The sequence below is a fragment of the Adiantum capillus-veneris genome, chromosome 1 (genome assembly GCF_014529385.1).
Source record: "Adiantum capillus-veneris isolate H3 chromosome 1, ASM1452938v2, whole genome shotgun sequence".
Classification (NCBI taxonomy): domain Eukaryota; kingdom Viridiplantae; phylum Streptophyta; class Polypodiopsida; order Polypodiales; family Pteridaceae; genus Adiantum; species Adiantum capillus-veneris.
Window position 1 is genome coordinate 29,898,692 of NC_140931.1, and position 19,845 is coordinate 29,918,536.

General features: G+C 43.7%; 1 protein-coding gene across 3 annotated transcripts; it reads right to left on the minus strand.

Annotated features, from left to right (window-relative positions):
• Positions 1-2,899: 2,899 nt before the first annotated feature.
• LOC147464484 (uncharacterized) lies at positions 2,900-14,291 on the minus strand. 3 transcript variants are annotated; one of them, XM_086515239.1, is made up of 9 exons: positions 13,827-14,290; positions 13,258-13,413; positions 13,046-13,108; positions 12,217-12,966; positions 11,457-11,919; positions 10,969-11,050; positions 4,621-4,770; positions 3,762-3,785; positions 2,900-3,509 (listed from the first exon to the last, which is right to left on the minus strand). In XM_086515239.1, the coding sequence occupies exons 2-9, from the start codon at positions 13,292-13,294 to the stop codon at positions 3,303-3,305; spliced, it is 1,776 nt and encodes a 591-aa protein (XP_086371365.1). In that variant the 5' UTR covers positions 13,295-13,413; positions 13,827-14,290; the 3' UTR covers positions 2,900-3,302. The 3 variants fall into 3 exon arrangements, 2 of the variants coding, with proteins under 2 accessions (XP_086371365.1, XP_086371362.1); XR_015188480.1 differs by having other exon boundaries at positions 3,376-3,509; positions 3,762-4,770; positions 13,258-13,388; positions 13,827-14,291; XM_086515236.1 differs by lacking the exons at positions 3,762-3,785; positions 4,621-4,770 and having other exon boundaries at positions 13,827-14,287.
• Positions 14,292-19,845: the final 5,554 nt, after the last annotated feature.

The following is a 19,845-nucleotide window of genomic DNA, read 5'->3' on the forward strand; positions in this document are numbered from 1 at the left end:
CAATAAATTTAATCAACTTATCTTTACAAATTTCCTACTTCTTCCTAGTGAGATATAGCCAAGGCTAACCAACAGTCTCCCTCTTCTACATTAAGCTCCTTGAAATCCCATCACCACCATGGGACAACCCCATGAACATCTTCTTCAATCGAAGTCTGCGGGATGCCCTCCTCTCTCGCCATCCTAGGACACTATATAACACGGATCTTAATGACCCCAAGGTGATGAGATCTACGCCTTCCATGTCAATAGATGTTTTGTTGGATCTCCATACTTTGGATGTTATTCAATTTAAAAACACTCCTATTATCTCAAAATACTCACAATAAGAATAAAATGAAATAAAAATCTCTTCTCTCTTTTTCTCGCTTAGAAAAGTTTACAATAGTAGGTTTATGGAGTGCAAAATTTTGCAATAAATTTAATCAACTTATGTTTACAAGTTTCCTACCTTTTTTAGTAAGATATAGGTGAGGCCAACCAACACTCTCTCTCTTCTAAATTAAGCTCCCCGAAATCCCATCACCATCGTGGGACAACCCCATAAACATCTTCTTGAATCGCAAGCTACGGGATGCCCTCTTCTCTCGGTATCCCACGACACTATCTAGCATGGGGTCTTAATGACCCCAAGGCGGTGGGATCTACAGCTGCAAGGTTTCTATGGGAGTCTTGAGAAGAACAAACGGTTGAAAAAAAGTCAATATGTTGATCGTTTCGTCCACGCCACACGGGAGAGTTGAACCTGGGACTTCATGCTTGGTAGTCCGACATTCTAACTACGTGTCCGCATAGGATTGCTTACCCCCAAATCTCAGCCAGTTTCTTATAAAGTGAACTCAAACAGGAGGGAAAGTGAACTCGAACAAAAAAAATAAACAAGGACAAATCAGTTGGCATCCGAGCTTCACGAGAAATGTGCTCCACTTTAACGTTGTCGATCCCACCACGTGCTTTTCGTTTAAGATCAAATAGTGTACCCGGCCAATACTAATGGATAATGAGTGCTGTATACTGGTTTTTATGGAGGGAAAGGTCTAGGTCAGTAAAAGATCTTTCCCGACCGTCAAGGTCCATGGGAGAGGGGCCAAGCACTGGTCTCTGACCACGAAGGACGTGCAGTCCTGCAGCGCAAGCACAGGTAATGATTTTCTGCATGCGGAGGTGTAATCTGCAATCATTGCCTTGCACATTATGTGTGTTGACTTGTCTGACATTGAATCACTACTAGATGAATGGCCGAGATGGCATGCCCAACGACCCTGGGGCCTGGATCTTGACGGGCTAAGAAAACTGTTGTATCTTGATCTTGAATATGTAAGAAAGGGTTCTAGTGATGTGGTTAATTTGTTGAGGCAGGAGATGGCAGGTCTGACTCTGAGGCCACAATTCTTGATGCCTTTTCCATGGTGAGTGGAGCCTAGTAATGGAGCTGTAGTGCGTTGCAAGAGCGGTGAATGGGTAGACAAATCAAGTGTCTATGGAGGATAGCTCTCAAGAAGAAGATAGAGAATTTTAATGTCGTAGGAAACTATCCCAAGAGACCTTAAAGATCTATTCAACGAGGAGAGTTGAACTCAAGACCTCTTATTAAGAGGCAAATGGCGGGATGCATTTTGATGGGATTTTCCCTCGCCTCAAGCCTCGAATTTGACTGCTACACCTATTCAATTCGCTTTTAAACTAATATTGTATGTCAGCATCCCATAGGTCTCTTTCTGCATGACCCTCCTGATTCTGCTCCGATCTCTGTCTCTCTCTCCCTCCCAAATGGGTGAGGGGCTGCCATTGAAATTTAAGTGGAGCTGTGCAACAATTCAATTGTCGCATATACATGCAATTCCACTCAGTTTTGATGGGCCTCTATTGTAGGCACACCCTCCCCATGGCGATGCGATTACTCGCTGGCTCTCTGCCTGGCAACTCTAGCTCACAAGTGTAGTGAAGTCACGCACAACAGTAGAGGGATAGGGAGATTCCCAGTGTTTGGTAAAGATTTGCCCAACTTAGCCTAGAGCCGGTTCAAAATCTACATTACTCATTTTGAAACCAAGGAGAAGGGATGAAAAACTTGTCTTTAAATCCTACAAATGTGGTAAAACTTTATTAACACTTCCGAGTGCATCCTCAAAAAAAGAGGAAAGAAGGCCATCTAGGAAAAAATCTCACCCGAACGCTAGGGGAGAACTGAACGTTGGCTTCTGCACCTGCTATTTAGCAGCCTAGAGCTAAAGATAGAGCTTTCCACATGCATTGGCGATGGCCCCACCAATGGGGCCATCACCAATGGGGTAAACTTTGAAGGCATGTGACAAAATGCAAGACACAAGCAAACAAATTCATGGCCAGGGGCTCTCAGAAAACATGATCGTGTAGGTGGAGCCTCTATCGACATGCATTTCAATTGGGGAACTCTAAATGCAATCACCTGTGTATGCACATATGAAGACGTTGACATGGCCAAACAAATACAAAATAGATTGTCGTCTTAGGGTTTGTATAAGCTCTCTCCCGGAGCCACTCTTGTTGTCAAGATTGCTATGTTACCTTTGAGTCACGCTGGTATATATCTCTGAGAAAGCCCTCTGATGGCATGTGGTGTGAGCAACGACTATATTTTGCAATGTAAGTTGCATTGTGTGCACGCTCACGTGTGTGTGTGTGTGTGTGTATGTGTGTCTTTGAGAGAGAGAGAGAGAGAGGAGAAGAGAATTTTAACGCTGTAGGAAAAACTATCGCAAGAGACCTCAAAAATCTATCCAACGATGTTGAACTCAAGACCTGTTATTCAAGAGCGAAATGGCATAACCAATCTACCACACTTGGGTGATAGAAAAGGTTATACCATTTTGAGAGAGAGAAGAAGAAGATGAAATGAAAAGTGCTTAACATCTTCACAAGGCCAAAATGACCTATGAATTAATGTGTGTGTGTACCATGCCTAGCACAGCATGACATTTACTTCAATGTTTGGTGATTTTACACGTCCAAATTGCTGTTTCTGAGATTACAACTTGATACACAACAGCACCACTTTCTTTCCTTCAAAATTAGAGCTCAAATGCAGGCAAGAAGAACCCATCATCAGGGGAATATGCCATGGGTAAGCCACGCGCGCCCAAGACGGCTGTCCACCTTCGACATTGGACTAACAATGGGCATCAGTGTATGAATGGCCAATAATCTTTGAAGATGTATCAGTCCCATGCTCTTGGGGTCAATGGTAACATGTCAATGCCACACCCATTAGAGCATTCAGCACCACCATGAACAGGCTTTGCTCCATGCATATGTTCCTCCTATTATCGACATAGCCCACAGCTGAAGAGCGACGAAGATGGCAATCGACCTGTGCGACGAATGTAGTCAGCCCGTTGTGCTGATTTGGAAGCTTTCTCACACCTCCTAGCTTCTGCAGCCGCTAGTCGTTCTTCTGCTTTAAGCCTTGCAGCAGCTAGTTTCTTCAGCAAACCCTCATGTGCATGTGCTCTGGTCTTCTCCACCTTTACCTGCACAGCAGAAAATAATTTCTCGCTTTCCACTGGTGAATCTTTTATCATGTTCTCTCAATTCCCATTAAAAATCATCTGTATGAGCCTTAACATACCATAGCCAATTGCACACAAACAGAAATTATTGCAAGAGCAGCATAAAAGAGGCACTCACCATGAAGCACATACCTCAACTATTCAAAATACTGCGTCTCTCTCTACATGCATAAAATGGCCAATACATTATCATAAATTGCGATATAATTTCACCTGAATAGCAGTAGAATGAAGACTCTGCAACAGCCATCATGTCAGTAATATGAGCAATAGGACTACCACCATCCCATCTCTTACTCTGTTAGCTCTACTAAGAAGGAAGAAAGTTATAATCCAAGCTTACAAGAAAAGTCTTGAATAATAACAGTATAGAAATTCATGACATTGGACTGCGCATTAAGTGTCCCTGGGCTTGCACAATGCACACGAGGGGTACTATGTTCAAGTGGGAATGTGCTCACATTGCCACAGCCTTGCCCTTGACAATCCATCCAAGAATCAGCTTGCTCTTTAAAAACATAAATCATCCTTTTTCCTCCATGATCCCAGGCTGTACAGGCTATTGACACTGTCAATGTGGTTGTTTCAGACAGAAAAAGTCCCTGGCTCTCCTTAGACATATATTTGAGTTCCACTTAGCAGCAACCAGATATGCGACCTCAATCTGGAGCTGAGAGTATTCGAATTCTGCGAATTTCCCTTTTGACATATCAGCCATACATCAGGATTGGGCAAGAGCAACACACACACATACTCTATGACCCCTATGAGAAGTTCATTCTCCTTGGGTCATATATCACTTCAGGGTGCAGGTAAAAATTTGAGGACTCCAATCTCCGACAATTGTATCCACCATTCTGCATCAGCCGTGTCCCTTGAGCAGCACAAGCCACCTCTAGCATGAAGCTTTCAAGCTCCAGGATACACAATCCTTCCACCAATGGCTAATCAATGAGGCCCACCGCCGCCATCAATGTCAGCAAAGCGCCAGAAGACCATGACTAGAAGTCCACCACTTGTATTGACAGAAGTGGCAGAGGAAGATGGACAAATGTCTGAAAACAGCGACAACCAGGGCACAACCTCTCATATCCGACAGCAAACAGCAGCGACCTCCGAATGTGGAGCCTTGGAGCGCAACCCCGTCGCGGTGATCTCCTAGACTGCAAGGTACGCACAGTTGAAGAGTCGCGTCGGGCAAGAGAAGGCACAGGAGAGGGATCTGCAATAACGAAGACATCAGAGAGGAAAAACGATAGAGAGAGAAAATGCTGGCTCTGACTACGAGTGCACAGAGAGAGAGAGAGAGAGAGAGAGAGAGAGAGAGAAATGAAATGAAATGAAATGTTATATTAACGTCTTCAAAAGGCCATAATGACCTATGAGACCCGAAAGTTACAAAGTGATGGATCTGATACAAAGTCAGAGTAACAAAATAACCTAACAACAGTACAAAACAAAGATATATACTATGGGGTCCTAAGTTGATCGATGTGAACCAAGCAAAAGACCAAGCAAAAAATGGGCGGCTTGTTGGGATAGCTGAATCACAAGAGATCTAGCATCGGTCGTTAGAGAGAGAGAGAGAGACTTTAAGCGCTGGCTCTTACTACAAGTGCACAGAAAATGATACACAAGGGTGGGCGCCCTGGTAACCCTCCCTACATAGGGAGCAGGTTGAGTTGCCCAACCTCCCCCATAAACCCCACGACCAAGAAAATAGGCCAAAACAGGGCAAAGAAACAATACAAAACCCACCGGTAGGTGAGAGCTAGTGGCATTGGGCTATGGAGTAAAATGCCCAAGACTTGGGGGCACCAAGAGACAATTGATATGACATTGCCAACAGTACAAGGTGGGCAAAACAATAGCGGAAACAACCAAAAATGAGAAAACTAACTACCTCACAACCACAAAACAACCCACTCCCTATAATCAGTCCCCCTAGGAAATATTGGGACACTAGCAGCTCCTCTAGGACCAACCACACAGGTGACAAACTCTTAACACCCTCTCTTTGCTCCACATATATGAAGCTGCTAAGTGATATATGAAGAAGCGTGTCTATCGCAGACTTGAAAAGGCAACAAGGCGAGGCACGCCTCTATCTACTCTCCATCTAGAACTCTACTGTGTAATCGTCTGCAAGTTATCAACATTGGCTCACACATCTAGTAGTAAATCCAACACGGCTGAATTCTGGAGAGTAGCTCAGATATCTCCACCATTTCCGCCGTATCAACTAGAGCACACTACTGCTCCCTATGAATGTCACCACTCTTGTTTGGCACACCATGTAACATCTAGTCTGAAGCAACTTGCCTCTGAGTAATTTCTACTAGGTGTAAGTCCAACTTTGAAGGAAGAGGACAAAGTCGGTACAATCCACACACAACTCTTAACGTCCAGGCTGGAGACTCTCTCGAATCAACACCCTATGCTCATAGAATACTACCAACATGCCAAGTCTGCAAAGCTCATACATTGACAAGATGTGGTACCCAGGCACATAAAGAACATGGAAGATATACATTCTTGTCTTGCCGTCTGGAATAAGCTCCATAGCCCTCTCATTGTGCACAGAAGCCATTGGTCTGTTGTCTCTATATATAGCTACACATTCATACGGCCTTACATCGTACATGAAATCACGAGAAGAAGTCATGTTCCTAGCAACATTACTATCAATGACCCAATCTCAAGAGTCGAGGAAAGTAAAATCCCCCTCTAGCTCCAAAGATATCTAATCCTGAGGGATATCTATCTGTAATCAAGTGTTGGAGTCACTGTTGACGACTCTACTCTCCGCAAAAGAAATTTCTTCCATTAATGACCCTTCTCTCCACAATTGTTGCAATGTCTCTAGGCTTTCAAGGCTTTCCACTTTGCATCTGTCTTTGAAGAATGCGGCTCACTTTGTCCAACCTTCTATTTTCCTTAGGAATCTTAAGCCAAATCCTTGGTTGCATCAAAAGATCTTGATCTAACTTGGGATTTGAACTGCTCCTCCTAGTCCAAAACCATCCTAACTCACTCCTCCCACATGATAGTATTCAGTCATCCACTTGTAATGAATGAAGAATAGAAGCCCAACTGCGACAGCGGTAACTAGGACATCAAATAAATGGCCATGTCCTCTGAAGCAATGTTCTTCCCCATCTAATGTATTTCCTGCCACAGTGATGAATCTTGTTGATGTGAAGCCTCATGGAAGTAGCTCAGGCTGCATCCAGGTTGAACAACTGCACCTGAAGAGCAACACACTACATAGGGGTAATGTGCTCATGGAGAGACACCAAATGATCCCAAGTCTGTTTGACACTCATCAGTGCCTTCACATGATCCAAAATCTGTGGGTACAATTCAAGATGATAAAGGGCCAGATCGGTCACTCCACGGACTCGTTGAAGCTGTGTACCCCACCGCTTGCTACCTCCCCCTCCCTCTACCCTCGCGCTGCAGTAACTAGGACATCAAATAAATGGCCATGTCCTTCAAGGTAATGTTCTTCTCCATCCGAAGTATTTCCTGCCACAGTGATGCATCTTGTTAATGTAAAGCCGCATGAAAGTAGCTCACGTTGCATCCAAGTTGATCAACAGCACTTGAAGAGCAACGTGCTACATAGGGCCCAGGGGTAACGTGCTCATGAAGAGACTCCAAATGATCCCAAGTCTACTTAGCACTCATCATTGCCTTCACATGATCCGGGTACAATTCGAGATGATGAGGGGCTAGATCAGTCACTCCACGCACTCACTGCTGCTGTGTACCCCATCGGTCACTATCCCCCTCCCTCTGCCCATGCGCTGCACACCCCCCCACCCCCCCCTTCACGTTGCCCGCCTCTCCCCTACCCTTGAGTTAATCCCCCACCCCCCTTGCGCTACCCCCTCGGCCTTAGGAAAGAGGACATCTCGCTTCTATCAAGGATTGGTTCCGAGATTGGGACAATCTTGGAGACCCCTTGCACAACAGCTTCGGCGATAGCTTTGGTCGTTGTCAAGGTAGCAGTTATACCTATAGTACGCATTTTGGTTCAGAACACCCTCCCCCCCCCCCGAAGACGGTCCTTTTACTTAGGGTGAGTGGCGGCTCGCTCCACCAAAGCATGGAGTATTCCTAACTCCTGAACCAATGCTTCATATGCAGACAGATGGGCCATCTTACGAAGGCCTATCTTCTCAGGAGAACTAAACTTGCGCCACACGCTCAACCTCCCAAGGTGGTCAGGCACAGTAGATAGAACCCCAAGATGCACATGCTAGCACCTCTTCACAAATGGGTGGCCAATCAAATGATGGCCAGCAACAGGTACATGGCCGCTGCCGCCAGGAACAGGCTCGCCATACAACCCCCCCTGGGGAACGACATATGACACGCCAACAACATTGGGTTCCTACAGAGAACCGGTTTGACCCCCTACAACAAGATATACTTGAGGAGTCTCCTTCCACCTCAACCTCGCCCCCCCTCTCCAGCCCCTCCCATCTCCCCCACTCACCCCTCAGCCTCATCTCTTGGCCCTGCTCACACTCCAATACTCGCTCAAGGGACAGGAAAATCCTCAGTAGCTCGAAGATCTCTTGGCAGTGCTTTCGCTACAAGACAATTGGCACAAGAGGAGGCAAAACAAGCCGAAAAACGAGGAAACTACCTCACATAGGCCGTGCACAACCACAAGACAGTCATCACTCCCTATAATCAACCCCTAGGAGATATTGGGGCACTAGCAACTCTACAGTCGGCCTCGCTCAAAACTCAAAAGTCCGGTTTTACCATTTCCGTTTCGTGACGTGACTACGAACCCAAGTACAAGGTGCATGTTGGTCGAGACCACTACATTTTGGATAATATGTTCACATTCTATGAAGTGGGCCAAGCAATTTGGACAATCTTTAGCTATCCCCCTCCTTCCTTTAAGAAGGCTAATAATAAACTTGATTAAGAATTCTTGGAGGGGTACTTTGCATTGAATGGGTTTTCCTACCACAAGGATTCCAAGTAACATTGCAATGCTCCAATAGCACTACGGTCACGATTAGGAGTTTTGTCAAGCCATCATTTCAGTTGTCACGCTCTTCACAGCAAGGCTGTACTCTTGCCCCCTACCTGTTTCAAATTTTACAAACCTATCCTCTTATCGACAGGCAGGTACCACAAATCAGACTCAATAAGCCCCCTCCAAAGGGGGAGGGTGTTCCTTTGCTTGATCAAGAGTAGACAAATGACACTGCTCTTTGCAAAGTAGTCATTGCAGAATATGGAATCTTTGAAGGAGGCTCTAGACAAATTTTGTGCCTAATGGTGCATTTATCAACTAGAGCAAATCCAAGGCTTTGCTATTGCATGTCAAGTGTAGCGGAATTGAAAAGGTGAAGATCTAGGTTTTACACTTCCACGAATCCTTTTCTTTCTTTCCTTGCGTTAGTGTTTCCTTTTAGCTTGAATGATGGTTCCTTTTTCCTATCCTGAAGAGATAGAATGAGAGTGTGGTAGATATATGTAGAGGGAGAGAGAAAGAGAGAGGAGAAGAATGACACCTGATGGGGTCCCAACCAACCCTCCCAAGGGCCCCCCACACCGTTGCCAATGTGGTATTTGCTTTAGATTGCGTAAATGGAACGTACACACAATGCAATACCTCAAGCGTGGTCTCTACTGAGCATTTGACGCCGGCGAGGGAATGTCAGAGGGGAGGCTCAATGGGCTGCCGAGGTACTGGACCGTAACGGGATGATCGCGAGGCCAGATCCGAGCCGCTTTCCCGCGAGGGAGTTGGCTGAAATCTGAAAATGGTAGGCTGTTAGGCTCAAATCTGCTATCGCGGGGCTGATCTACTTGTGGGAGAAGCGCCACCACTGAGCTGATGCGAAACGCTCGGGCTAGTTTTGCAAGACGCTGGCTGATCCTATAGCCGCTAGCTCTCATCTGCCATTTGCCCCAAGTGAGAGGTCTACTGCTCCCTTTATAGGGCTGAAATTGGACTTATAAATTTATTTAGGCTTAAGTAGGGCAATCCATCCACCACACCCAGCAAATAGATCATTAGAATGATTTATTATACGGTTAAGCGAAGGGGGTCAGTTTGGGTGAAACTGTCGCACATCTGCCCACCCGAGAATCCAATCGACCCCGGGAATGGCTTGTTGGATTCCTCTAAGCTAGAACTATATGCAAGTAAAATGCCCCTCTGTCTTTTTCTCATTGTTCATTGTTTAAACTTTATTGGCTGCCATTCAAGATTATGGCCTTATTACATAGATGCCCAAGACGTGAAAGGAGTTTGAGCGTCAGCAATTGATATGGAAATCCTATATTCATGATTCTAACAGGTGCCAGTAGGGTGAGAGGACACTATTGACTGAGCATGTGACAGATGGCTTACTATATCGCTCTCTCACTGGCTATGGTATAGTTGTATGGATCTGCAGGTTTTTGCTGATGAGTTTTCTATGTGTGGATGGATTCATGTTAGGATTGCAAAGTTTGGTAGACCCTCTTTGAAGCTGGCACGTGCACTCCTACCAATGCTCACTTTGGTTGTGCGTTGTTCCCCGATGGTCCTAAGTGTGTTCGTCTACATCACTACCACACTATAAAAGCATCCTGTCCCTTTTATATGGTGCTGGAGATATACTACCAAGAGTACACTGCCCTTCAGGTGTCCATAACAATCAAGAGCCAAAAGCAAACACAAAAGACAGATTGCAACCATTAAATAAGCTTCACCTCCCTTGATTTTATACTTAACAAGATTCCTGCCTATCCTTTATCATATAGGTACACCCTGGCAAGCCATGAGCCCCCAAGAAGATTGTCTTAATACTCTGTAGCTTACTCCATATTTAAACAAAAGCACATGTTACCATAGTCACAAGGGACGCATTCCGGGACGGGAACGGGGGACGGGGACGGGAAGCCCGAAAAAGGGCGTCCCCTGTTACTATGCACGTTACCCACTTAATCTGGGAAATTGCATGGTCTGGGTGGTTTATGTTTAAGAATTTGGGTTTGCATAAAGTAAATTTGGACCTTGGCCAAATTATCTTCAGTTAAGGCTCATTATAGGCCATTATATAATGCAACGAGGATTGGCAGCCTGCACATATGCACACAAGTACCTGCTGGAAATCTCCCAATGCATTTCAGATGAAACTTAGCATAAGACATTAGCCTATCATCCTTTTCTCTCCATGTTTTTTTTGTGACTTGGATATTCAAAAGAGTAGGAGTCAGACACGCAAGTTATGTTCAAGGACATTCCACTACATTGCTTTGTTGTGCAATAGCTGTCGTTTACTTTGAAACAAAAGGATTGTTTTATTTGACAACATGGACAAAAGCAACAGTCATAGAGCTCTACCAATGTTAAATGAACCACGAATTTGTATTCACAAAAATTTAAGCAAAGACTTACCTCTATTCGTCTCATTTCAGCTTCAGCTTTAGCCTTTTCATGGTTCTCCCAAGCAAGGATCTTTGCTTCCTCACGCTTGAATCTGAGCAAGAAGAGTGATCAATAAAGATTGGCCAATGCTCCCAAACTACATGCATAATGCATGAATGACATCGTTATGCAAGTACCAGTATTTATATCAGTCCTGCGCACTCCTATAGACAAATAGATTATGTGTTTTTACAAACACTGCAATAGAAAAGTATGTATTTGTGCACAAATACACATACTACAGTGGGTGTGCGTTTGTGTCTGTATACACACAAACACCTGTGTACGCATTACTTACAAGCACATGCCATCACATGGTGTAATTTTATGTAATTTAACTAGCATCAATGCATCCTGTTTCCATCATCTTTTGCAACTCCTATGTCTATGATGTACGACAACAAAAAACATACTCTATTATACAGTGCAAACATGAACACCACAGGATGGTTATGCACCTTGCCATAAACTTGGAATGTTCAGCCTCTTCCCAAGCAACAGCTCTTGTTTCAAGGACATTCTTTTTCACTTCCTCAAGGTCAATGTTTTTGAGTAGTTTTGAAGAATCTGCATCCTCCTCTTCTTTGCTAGCCCAAGGCACCAGAGTTACCTTCCCACCTGTATGTGCACCAATGATCTGCATTTCTCTGCCCAAATCTGTATGCATGCCTTTGAAGTACTTGCCATCGGCATCGAGGGTGTATGCACTTTCAGTTGATCGCAGGGGAGACCTTGCTGCGGGCGAGCCTTGCCTGGGGGTCGATGGAGGAGATGAGACTGGGCTATGCAATGTTGGTGTTGTCGCGCACAGTGGGGTCCCTGTTCTTGAGGGCTCTTGACTTGCTATTGGAGTCATTTCAGTTCCCATATCTCGCATAGAGACAGACCGAATGGCAGGTGCTGGTGATGCAAATGGAGCCACTGCACAAGTACACAACAATAATCTAGCTCCATGTTAGCATTTAGTCAAACACATAGACAGCATCAGTGAAATAGAATAATATTTCCAGAAGGCAGAAGAAATCCCACAAAGATGGTGCAAAATTGTGCCCTCAGTAAATTTACAGCAGTTTTTTTCTCAACCTCAAAGAAAATACAGGCAATGTAGACAAGATAAAAAGCTGGCATGTAGCAACACAACCACTCTCCCATAAACACAGGAAACACGTGCATACAGATCATAACAATCACACATGGGCAAGAAATTCTCCTTCTCACCCGAGGCCAAAGAATCTGAAGTGGGTTTCCGTGTGCGCATTGTTGGCTTTGATGGTGAATCTTCAAAGCTTCCTTCATGTGTTATGCTCACTTCCTTCATATCAACAGGCTCATCAATAGGTGGATAACAATCATAAAAGCTTCCTTTCTGTGGAGAGGCAGGAGAAGGCATGAATGCAAAATTAGGTCCCTTTTTCACATCCATCTTCTTGGTCCGCTCACTTGGAAGTTCAAAGCCTTGGTCTGGATGTGCAGTAATAAGCTTCACATTCTGGTGGTGACCGCTTCCATGCACCAGGAGTAATGTTTCTGCCCCATTTGGAAGAACGGATGCTAGTTGTGTGTCGTACCCGCTTTTCAAAGAGTGTGGTTGTAAATGCCACTCTTGGTGGCTTCTCTTGATTGCATGCGCACCTGCGTGCAAATAATGTCCATAGAGAGGACCACTCTTCGTTCGTCCCTTCATGAGAGCCTCACCAGGGGATTGGTTCACTAGCCATTTCTCTGCATCGTCCCATTTCGAAGGTGCAGCCTTGTTAAGGTAAGGTGCAACTAGGGACTTGACAGTGGCTCTCTCCCCTTTCTGAAACTCAAAGCTTGACGTACTAGCATAGTCATATGCGCTGTCATAGTCCAGCACGGCATCATCTAAAGCACATATAAACCCACCCAAAGCCCCCGGGTGCACACTAGTCGAGCGCAGATGGTGTGAAAATCCGGCATGTCGATCTCCAGTATCCTCAGCTTTTTCTGCAAGCCAGCCAGTTTGACCATAAATGGTGCACATTTAAGGAGAGTTAGAAAATCCAGAATTTCTTAGTTTGCTCACCAGAAGCTGAAGACTCCGAAGAAGCGAGTTTCCCTGCTTGCAGAGGGGGGCCCACATCATGCCCTGCAAATCATCAAAGAGTTGCCAAATCAAGGTTGCGGCCTCTGACCAGATGACCTCAAACAGCTTCTTGCTAACTCCAAAAATGAGAAGAGACTGGATAAACCCATGCAGACTCATTATCTAATCTTGTGCCCGCAATGTAAATATACCTGGATTTGGATGCGACATGACCTGCTGGCACGTCATTGAAACCAAATTGAATGATTTGCTTGAAAACCAAAGCTGCACATCGAGACCTCACAGCATTGAACTAGCTCGCTGCGAGTTCAGATTTGAGTGCCTGAGCCCAGCAATGTCGCAAACAACTGTGATAAGAATTTGCGAAACCAGTAAATATTTGCATGGAGAAAGGGAGGAAAGCTTCTTTGTGCGCGTGCGTGTGTATTGTGTGTGTCTGCGTGTGTGTGTGTGTGATGAGTGTGTGAGTGAAGCAAGAGAGAAGGAAGAGGATTCAAAATGTAGACACAGAGTGAGATTAGGGATGTGGTTCAATGTATGCGTGCTGCAATCATGATGCCAAGGTGAACGCTCATGTGTGTCTGTAAGGAAGGGGAATATGCACTTGCAAGCTCAACAGTACCCGCCATTCTCTCTCTCTCTCCCACACACACACAACGCACACGCTTGTACAATGTACAGAGTGCAGGATAGAAAAATGCTCAATGTGCACATGCAGAAGAAAAGCCTGGCAACTGGTGAATGTAGGAGCTGAGCTTACCTGCAAGGTCAGGCGGGTGGTAAGGCTTGTGTGATGAGAAGTAGTGGGAGCAGAGGAAAGCCCTGATGTGCCTTTGGGACCGTTGTTGTTGAGTGGAAGCAGGGGAGGGGATGAGGCTGCTTGCTGCAATGCCTTCTTCTGTAGCTGCGCCCTTTCGCTATCGAGCTCTTCCTCTGATGGAGAGGAGAGAGAATGGAGGGAGGCGAGCAAGGCTATAGAGAGAGAGAGAGAGACCAGAATTGGACAATGGCCCAATGGGTATTACACTAGGCCTACAAAGTTCAAACGTTTGCGTGTATTGCGAAGAGCGAGAAATGGGAAGAGAGAGAGAGACTTGCGGTTCGATATCCGTTATTAGTCACAGACAGAAAAGGTCGACTCTTCCTTCTTCAATCTCATCATCACCATCATCATCATCGGTCGGCAGAGGACGATTGGGAGAAAAAGCGCAGCAGAGCTCTCTCAAGTTCTCCAGCAGAAGGGGAAGAGAGAGAGAGAGAGAGCCGCAGCGAGGAAGAGGTGGTATGGTGTGTGCGTGAAGAGAGCGAACTCACATTGTGGGCGCTTGTGAATTGCGAGCAGGGCAGAGAGAGAGAGAGAGGGGGGGCAGGCAGCCCTGCCCTGTTCCAAGCGAAGCAACCACCTCCCCACAGCTTTCTCCTGTACGAGCTGTTGACCGCCTATCCCTGTCTGCATATTGTCATCAAACCAAGTTGATATATCCTAAGGAGTAAAGACCTTAACATATTAAAATCATAGGTTTTGCCGAATCTAAGAGCCCATAAATTATGCGCTCAAGCGTGCTCTTCTATCCAAATATATTATTTTCTATAGGGCATTGGGAACTTACCCAAGTTTTTATTTTTGCTTCTCCTTGGACAAATGAAAAATAATTTTTAAAAAAATGCTTTGTACGACAAACGGCATTCCATAATTTGCATTTCGAATTTTGGGTCACTTCAGCAGAATGTGCATGGGACCCAACTCCCAAGCAAGGCACATGGCCCCCTCCCCCAAAGGTACGTTCCCGCAAAGCCGGGGCAATGTTACAGTATCCTCACAAACATTTGTCCGCATTGCTCTTGGGAACCAACTTCTCTGATTTTGGTCTTGTTGGTTGCAATGAGGCAGGGTAATTAATCTTAGGTAATCAGCACTAACCTCCCTCTCTCTCTCTCTCTCTCTCTCTCTCTCTCTCTCTCTCTCTCTATATATATATATATATATATATATATGTGTGTGTGTGTGTGTGTGTGTGTGTGTGTGTGTGTGTGAGAGAGAGAGAGAGAGAGCGTGTGCACGCTCAACTTACTCCAATAGTCATGTATTCTCAAAGACACCAAGTGTTAGATCGTAGAGGAATTCACTCCGCTACAACTCCAACACAAAGGCGAAGAGCTCAAGGAAGTACATGTGGTGCAAGCCAAAGGCACGTGAGCGATATACAATGGTGGGAAGGCAATCGTATAAGTTTTGCTCTCCCAAGCCTTCCACAACAGCGCCAAACACCATCACTTAGCTTTTAGCTTCTTTTCCCCTTTCTTACCTTGTTTGGTAATCTAGCCACTTGGTTTTGCTTAGTCATACCAATGTTCCCTTCGTTGCCCCAATGTAATAACCATTTCCCTCTCCATGGTGAGAGGAAACACTCTTTTGTACACATGTTTTTGGTCCCATGTGTCATATATGACCTCTTGATGACAATAACTCTCTCTCTCTCTCTCTCTCTCTCTCTCTCTCTCTCATCCCTAATAGAAACTAGTTAAGCTTTGGTATGCTCTCACCAATACTAATTAGCCACTACCCTGCTTGATTACCTAGCTAGTGATTAGAAGAGTTCATGTTTTCTTTTTGTGCCTATAGGGCCCATTCCTCTCTCTCCTAATCTGCCATTAGCATAATCAATAAGCTCTTAGCTGCTTTTTTAATTGCACCTCTAGTTGACTCATCGATTGGACTACATTTGATCCTCAATGCTCAGCTGAAGGGAATGTAGATGGATTAAGTCTCTTGAACATTCAATTAGGTCATTCCTTGCATTAGTTGTGAGTTATCCTTCCCAATTTCCTACCCTTGAATCAAAAGCGCTTATCAAAATTTGAGCTTCATTTGATCGTTTAATCACTTGTTGCCAAGATTAGGAAGGTTTGTCTGAAAATGTCATACTAAAGAAAGCATAAAATCCTATGGTTGTGGCCCCCACTCACACCAAGGTCACGAGGGCCACTTCAACAGCCTAAAGATACTTTGATATTCAAGGGGAGATGGGATCACGAGCTTGAGGCACTATTTTTGGTAAGGGAAAAATGGGAAAAATAGTTCTCATGGGATTGTCCCTCCCACATTATTTGTTGATACCTAGACACCAAAATTTATCAAGTCCATTTGTTTCCTAAGGTAGAGCTAAAGAGATGTATCCAATGAAATACCGTACAATTTGGTGGTAAAAATGCATATGACAGCAGTTGGGATGCTTGAAAACACAAAAAACGTTGAAGCAATGAAAGACACACTAGGCTACATAATGAAGTTTTGAAAAAAAAGAGGTGTTATGCATTTTACATGAAGTAGAGATAGATATGTGCATTAAGAATATCAAACTTTGATTACATGTGTATGTTCTAGTTAGGCAAAAGCAGAAGGATCGTGTGGCATGTAGAGCAAGAAAAGTATTGTACAATTTTTTTTATATAAAAACTTACTATCTACCCATAAGATAGAGTTAAAATAGTAAAACCAAGAGACTCTACAAGGTTACAAATTAATGGGTAGTCATATGCAACTACCTATACAAGAACATCCTTAGCATATGTCGGGAATTCTATACCTTATAAGGAAGGCAAATAGATGATGAGATTTTGAGGTTGAGGATGCTAGAGTGTATTATGTATCACTAGTCTAATGCACCACCTTTGGTGGCAACACCTCTCTCTGTGTGTGTGTGTGTGTGTGTGTGTGTGTGTGTGGGGATGTGAAAATTATTCCAATTGTATGCATCATGCCAGATGAAACCAAACGAAAGATTATCCTTGATAATAGTTGGATCTATTTGAGGGATACAAAATGTTTTGTATGTGAAAATCGCACTATTAAGCAACAAAATATGCGTCACAAGGCATATGATGAAAAAAATAAGAAAAACAAGGAGATCTCTCACGAAAAAATGTGCCCAAGGAGGAGGCAAGTCCCTCAAGCAAATATGGATGCATGACCTATGAGACCAAGTTACCATTGAAAATATGTTTTTGGAATTGTAATGGATACCCATGGAATGCAGGGGTTGGCATTGATGAACTAACAAGCAAAGCCGATGTTGTACTTCTTGTTGAAACTTGGGAGCATGATACACAAAGGATTAACGGCTTAGAGGATTACAATGTACATTCATTGATGTGGTCAAAGAATCTCAGGCAACGAAGAGGGCAAGGAGGGGTAGCATATATGGTTAAGAAAGGATTGTAAGATTTTGTATCAATTGTGAAAGATGACAAGTACAAATGTTCTGTATGGCTGAAAATTATGTCACCAAGAAGAGCACCTATTTTTGTAACGGGTTGCTACATTCCTCATCATGATTCCCCCTTTTATGCTTGCATCGATAGAGATCATCCATCTTTTGATTTAGAAGAGGACATTGCTTATTTCAAAGGCAAAGGTGATGTTATTGTATTTGTAGATATGCTGGCACAAAAACATTGCAACATGATACTCAACAATTTGATATGCCATGCATTTCAAGGGAGTTGGAGGAAGTTCACTTGTATGATCGTACTTCAATGGATGAGAAAGAGCCGGATCACTATGGAAAGTTACTTTTACACATGTGTAATAGCACAGGTATGCTCATTGCCAATGGTGTATCTTTGTGGAGTGGAACCAATGGATTTACATGTAGGAAACATAATGGGGACAGTGTAATTGACTATATGCTACTGTCCGAAGCCATATATAGAGTTTTATGTTTGGCCAATGGACCCCAAAATCCGACCATCGGACCTTGTGTATTGACCTTTGATGTGGAGAAGCAACTAAGCATGATAATCTCAGCCAAAGAAAAGAGAAATTATCACTATGTATGGATTTTAAACAGGCACCAATGTACATTGAAATGGTTAAGCAAAAGTTATGGATGACAAAGCTTCAATATGACGCACCATTGGAAACTAAATGGGAAGCTTTCAAAGAAAAGTTATTTTTTCTTGTGCCGAAGAATGCTTTGCCATAAAGCATCTTCATGGTATCAACAAAGATAGATAACGCAAAAGGTGGTTTGATAAAAAATGCCCAAGATGCTTGAAAGTCCTTGATAAAGCTTGATGCAACTATGGACAAAGACAACTATCAAAGTCATTTGCATACATAAAAGGCATTGATTCAAAAGAAGAGAAGAAGATGGGAAGTAAAGCAACACCTTTTTCAAGTCCAAGAAAAGGTACATGCATGTGGAAGATTTTGGAGAAACTTAAGGGGCAAGCGGGTTGAGAACTTTGGTAACTTGAGTCTTGTGGATATGTATACACATTGTAGGCAATTATATAAGCAAGCAAATGCTGAAAAATGCCATTTTATGGTTCACTCTCATGTATGCCCTCTTTTTTTACTATTGAAGATGTATGCAGTGGGCTTGAAAAGTTGGTCACTCGTAAAGCAGGAGATCTTCAAGGTATCAAGTTGGAGATTATCAAATGGACGGGAGATTTTACCCATGAGTGGATGTGCGGTATGTTCAACCTTGCACTTCAATATGGTATGCCTTATGATTAGAGTACTAATTAGGTTAAGCCTTTGCATAAAAGAGGAGATGTAAAGAATGTAAACAACCACCGGACTATAATGATTGGGTCTCTTATGGCAAAGTTGTTTGGGTGCATAATGGAGATGAACTTGAGTGATTAGGATGAAGAGAATGACAAGCGTGCAAAAGGACAAGTGGGTTTTTGGGTGCATAATGGAGATGAACTTGAGTGATTAGGATGAAGAGAATGACAAGCGTGCAAAAGGACAAGTGGGTTTTTGTCGATGCCATAGCACCATCGATCATCTTGTCACTCTTCGTGTTCTAATGGAGGAAAGTCGGTTGAAAGGCAAGCGATTGTATTGTTGTTTTGTGGACTTTAAGAAAGCCTTTGATATGATTCCACGTAACAATTTGTGGAGAAGGATGGAAGAACTCCAAGTGCCAAGTGAGTTTATGCTTACATTTTCTCGAATCTATGAGAAGGTGATTTGTCAATTGAGCATGGGAAGAGAAATTTCAAATTTTTTGTAAGCACTATTGGGGTTAAACAAGGATGTCCGTTGTCACCAACTCTCTTTGGTCTATGCATCGATCAATTGGAACAAATGGTACTTGACTTTATGCAAGAAGAAGACATTGAAGAGGTCACTATTTGCAATGTGGTTGCTTTTGTTGTATGCGGATAATGTAGTGCTTCTAGCACACACTTTAGAAGATGCACAAAAGCTTATGGTTGTCCTTGAGAACTTTTGCTTGCATAGTGGGCTGATTGTGAATGAATCCAAAACAAAGGTTATGCTTGTGAAAACCAACCATAAGGAGAAGCTATGCATTGTGTACAACAATGAGACACTTGAAGTTTTTGAGAGCTTTAAGTACATTGGCCTTGAGGTTCCGTCCAATCACAAGTGGCATGAATGTGCTATGCATTGTTTGGAAGTGGGAAAGAGAGCATATTATGCATTTGAGAACTTTCTCAATTGCAGTTGCTTCATTCCTCGGTTCAATTTTCGTATGGTTTTCCAATACTTTTCAGATCATCTAGTTGTCTTTGCATAGTGTTTTTTTGTTATGGTTTGTAGCAGCTCTTTCTAGGTTATTGGCATACCACTGCACTCACTGAGATGGTGAGTGGAATAGTGGTGGTCTGTAGTATCAATGCTACAGGGCTACACAAGTCTCATCTTGCATGTCCATCTTGGTGGATGTGCTCTAGAGGACATTCTCTTCTAGTTGGGTCATACTTGGTCTAGGCGCTTAGACACTCTTGGGCCGCCCACT

Bases quoted from the DNA above. Each gene is read 5' to 3' on its own strand.
- LOC147464484 (XM_086515239.1), bottom strand. From the start codon at position 13,294: ATGACGTGCCAGCAGGTCATGTCGCATCCAAATCCAG. The intron at 13,109-13,257 runs GTATATTTACAT...GATGATTTGCAG, and splicing joins CATGTCGCATCCAAATCCAG to GGCATGATGTGGGCCCCCCT. The intron at 3,510-3,761 runs GTGAAATTATAT...TCTGCTGTGCAG, and splicing joins TTCATTCTACTGCTATTCAG to GTAAAGGTGGAGAAGACCAG.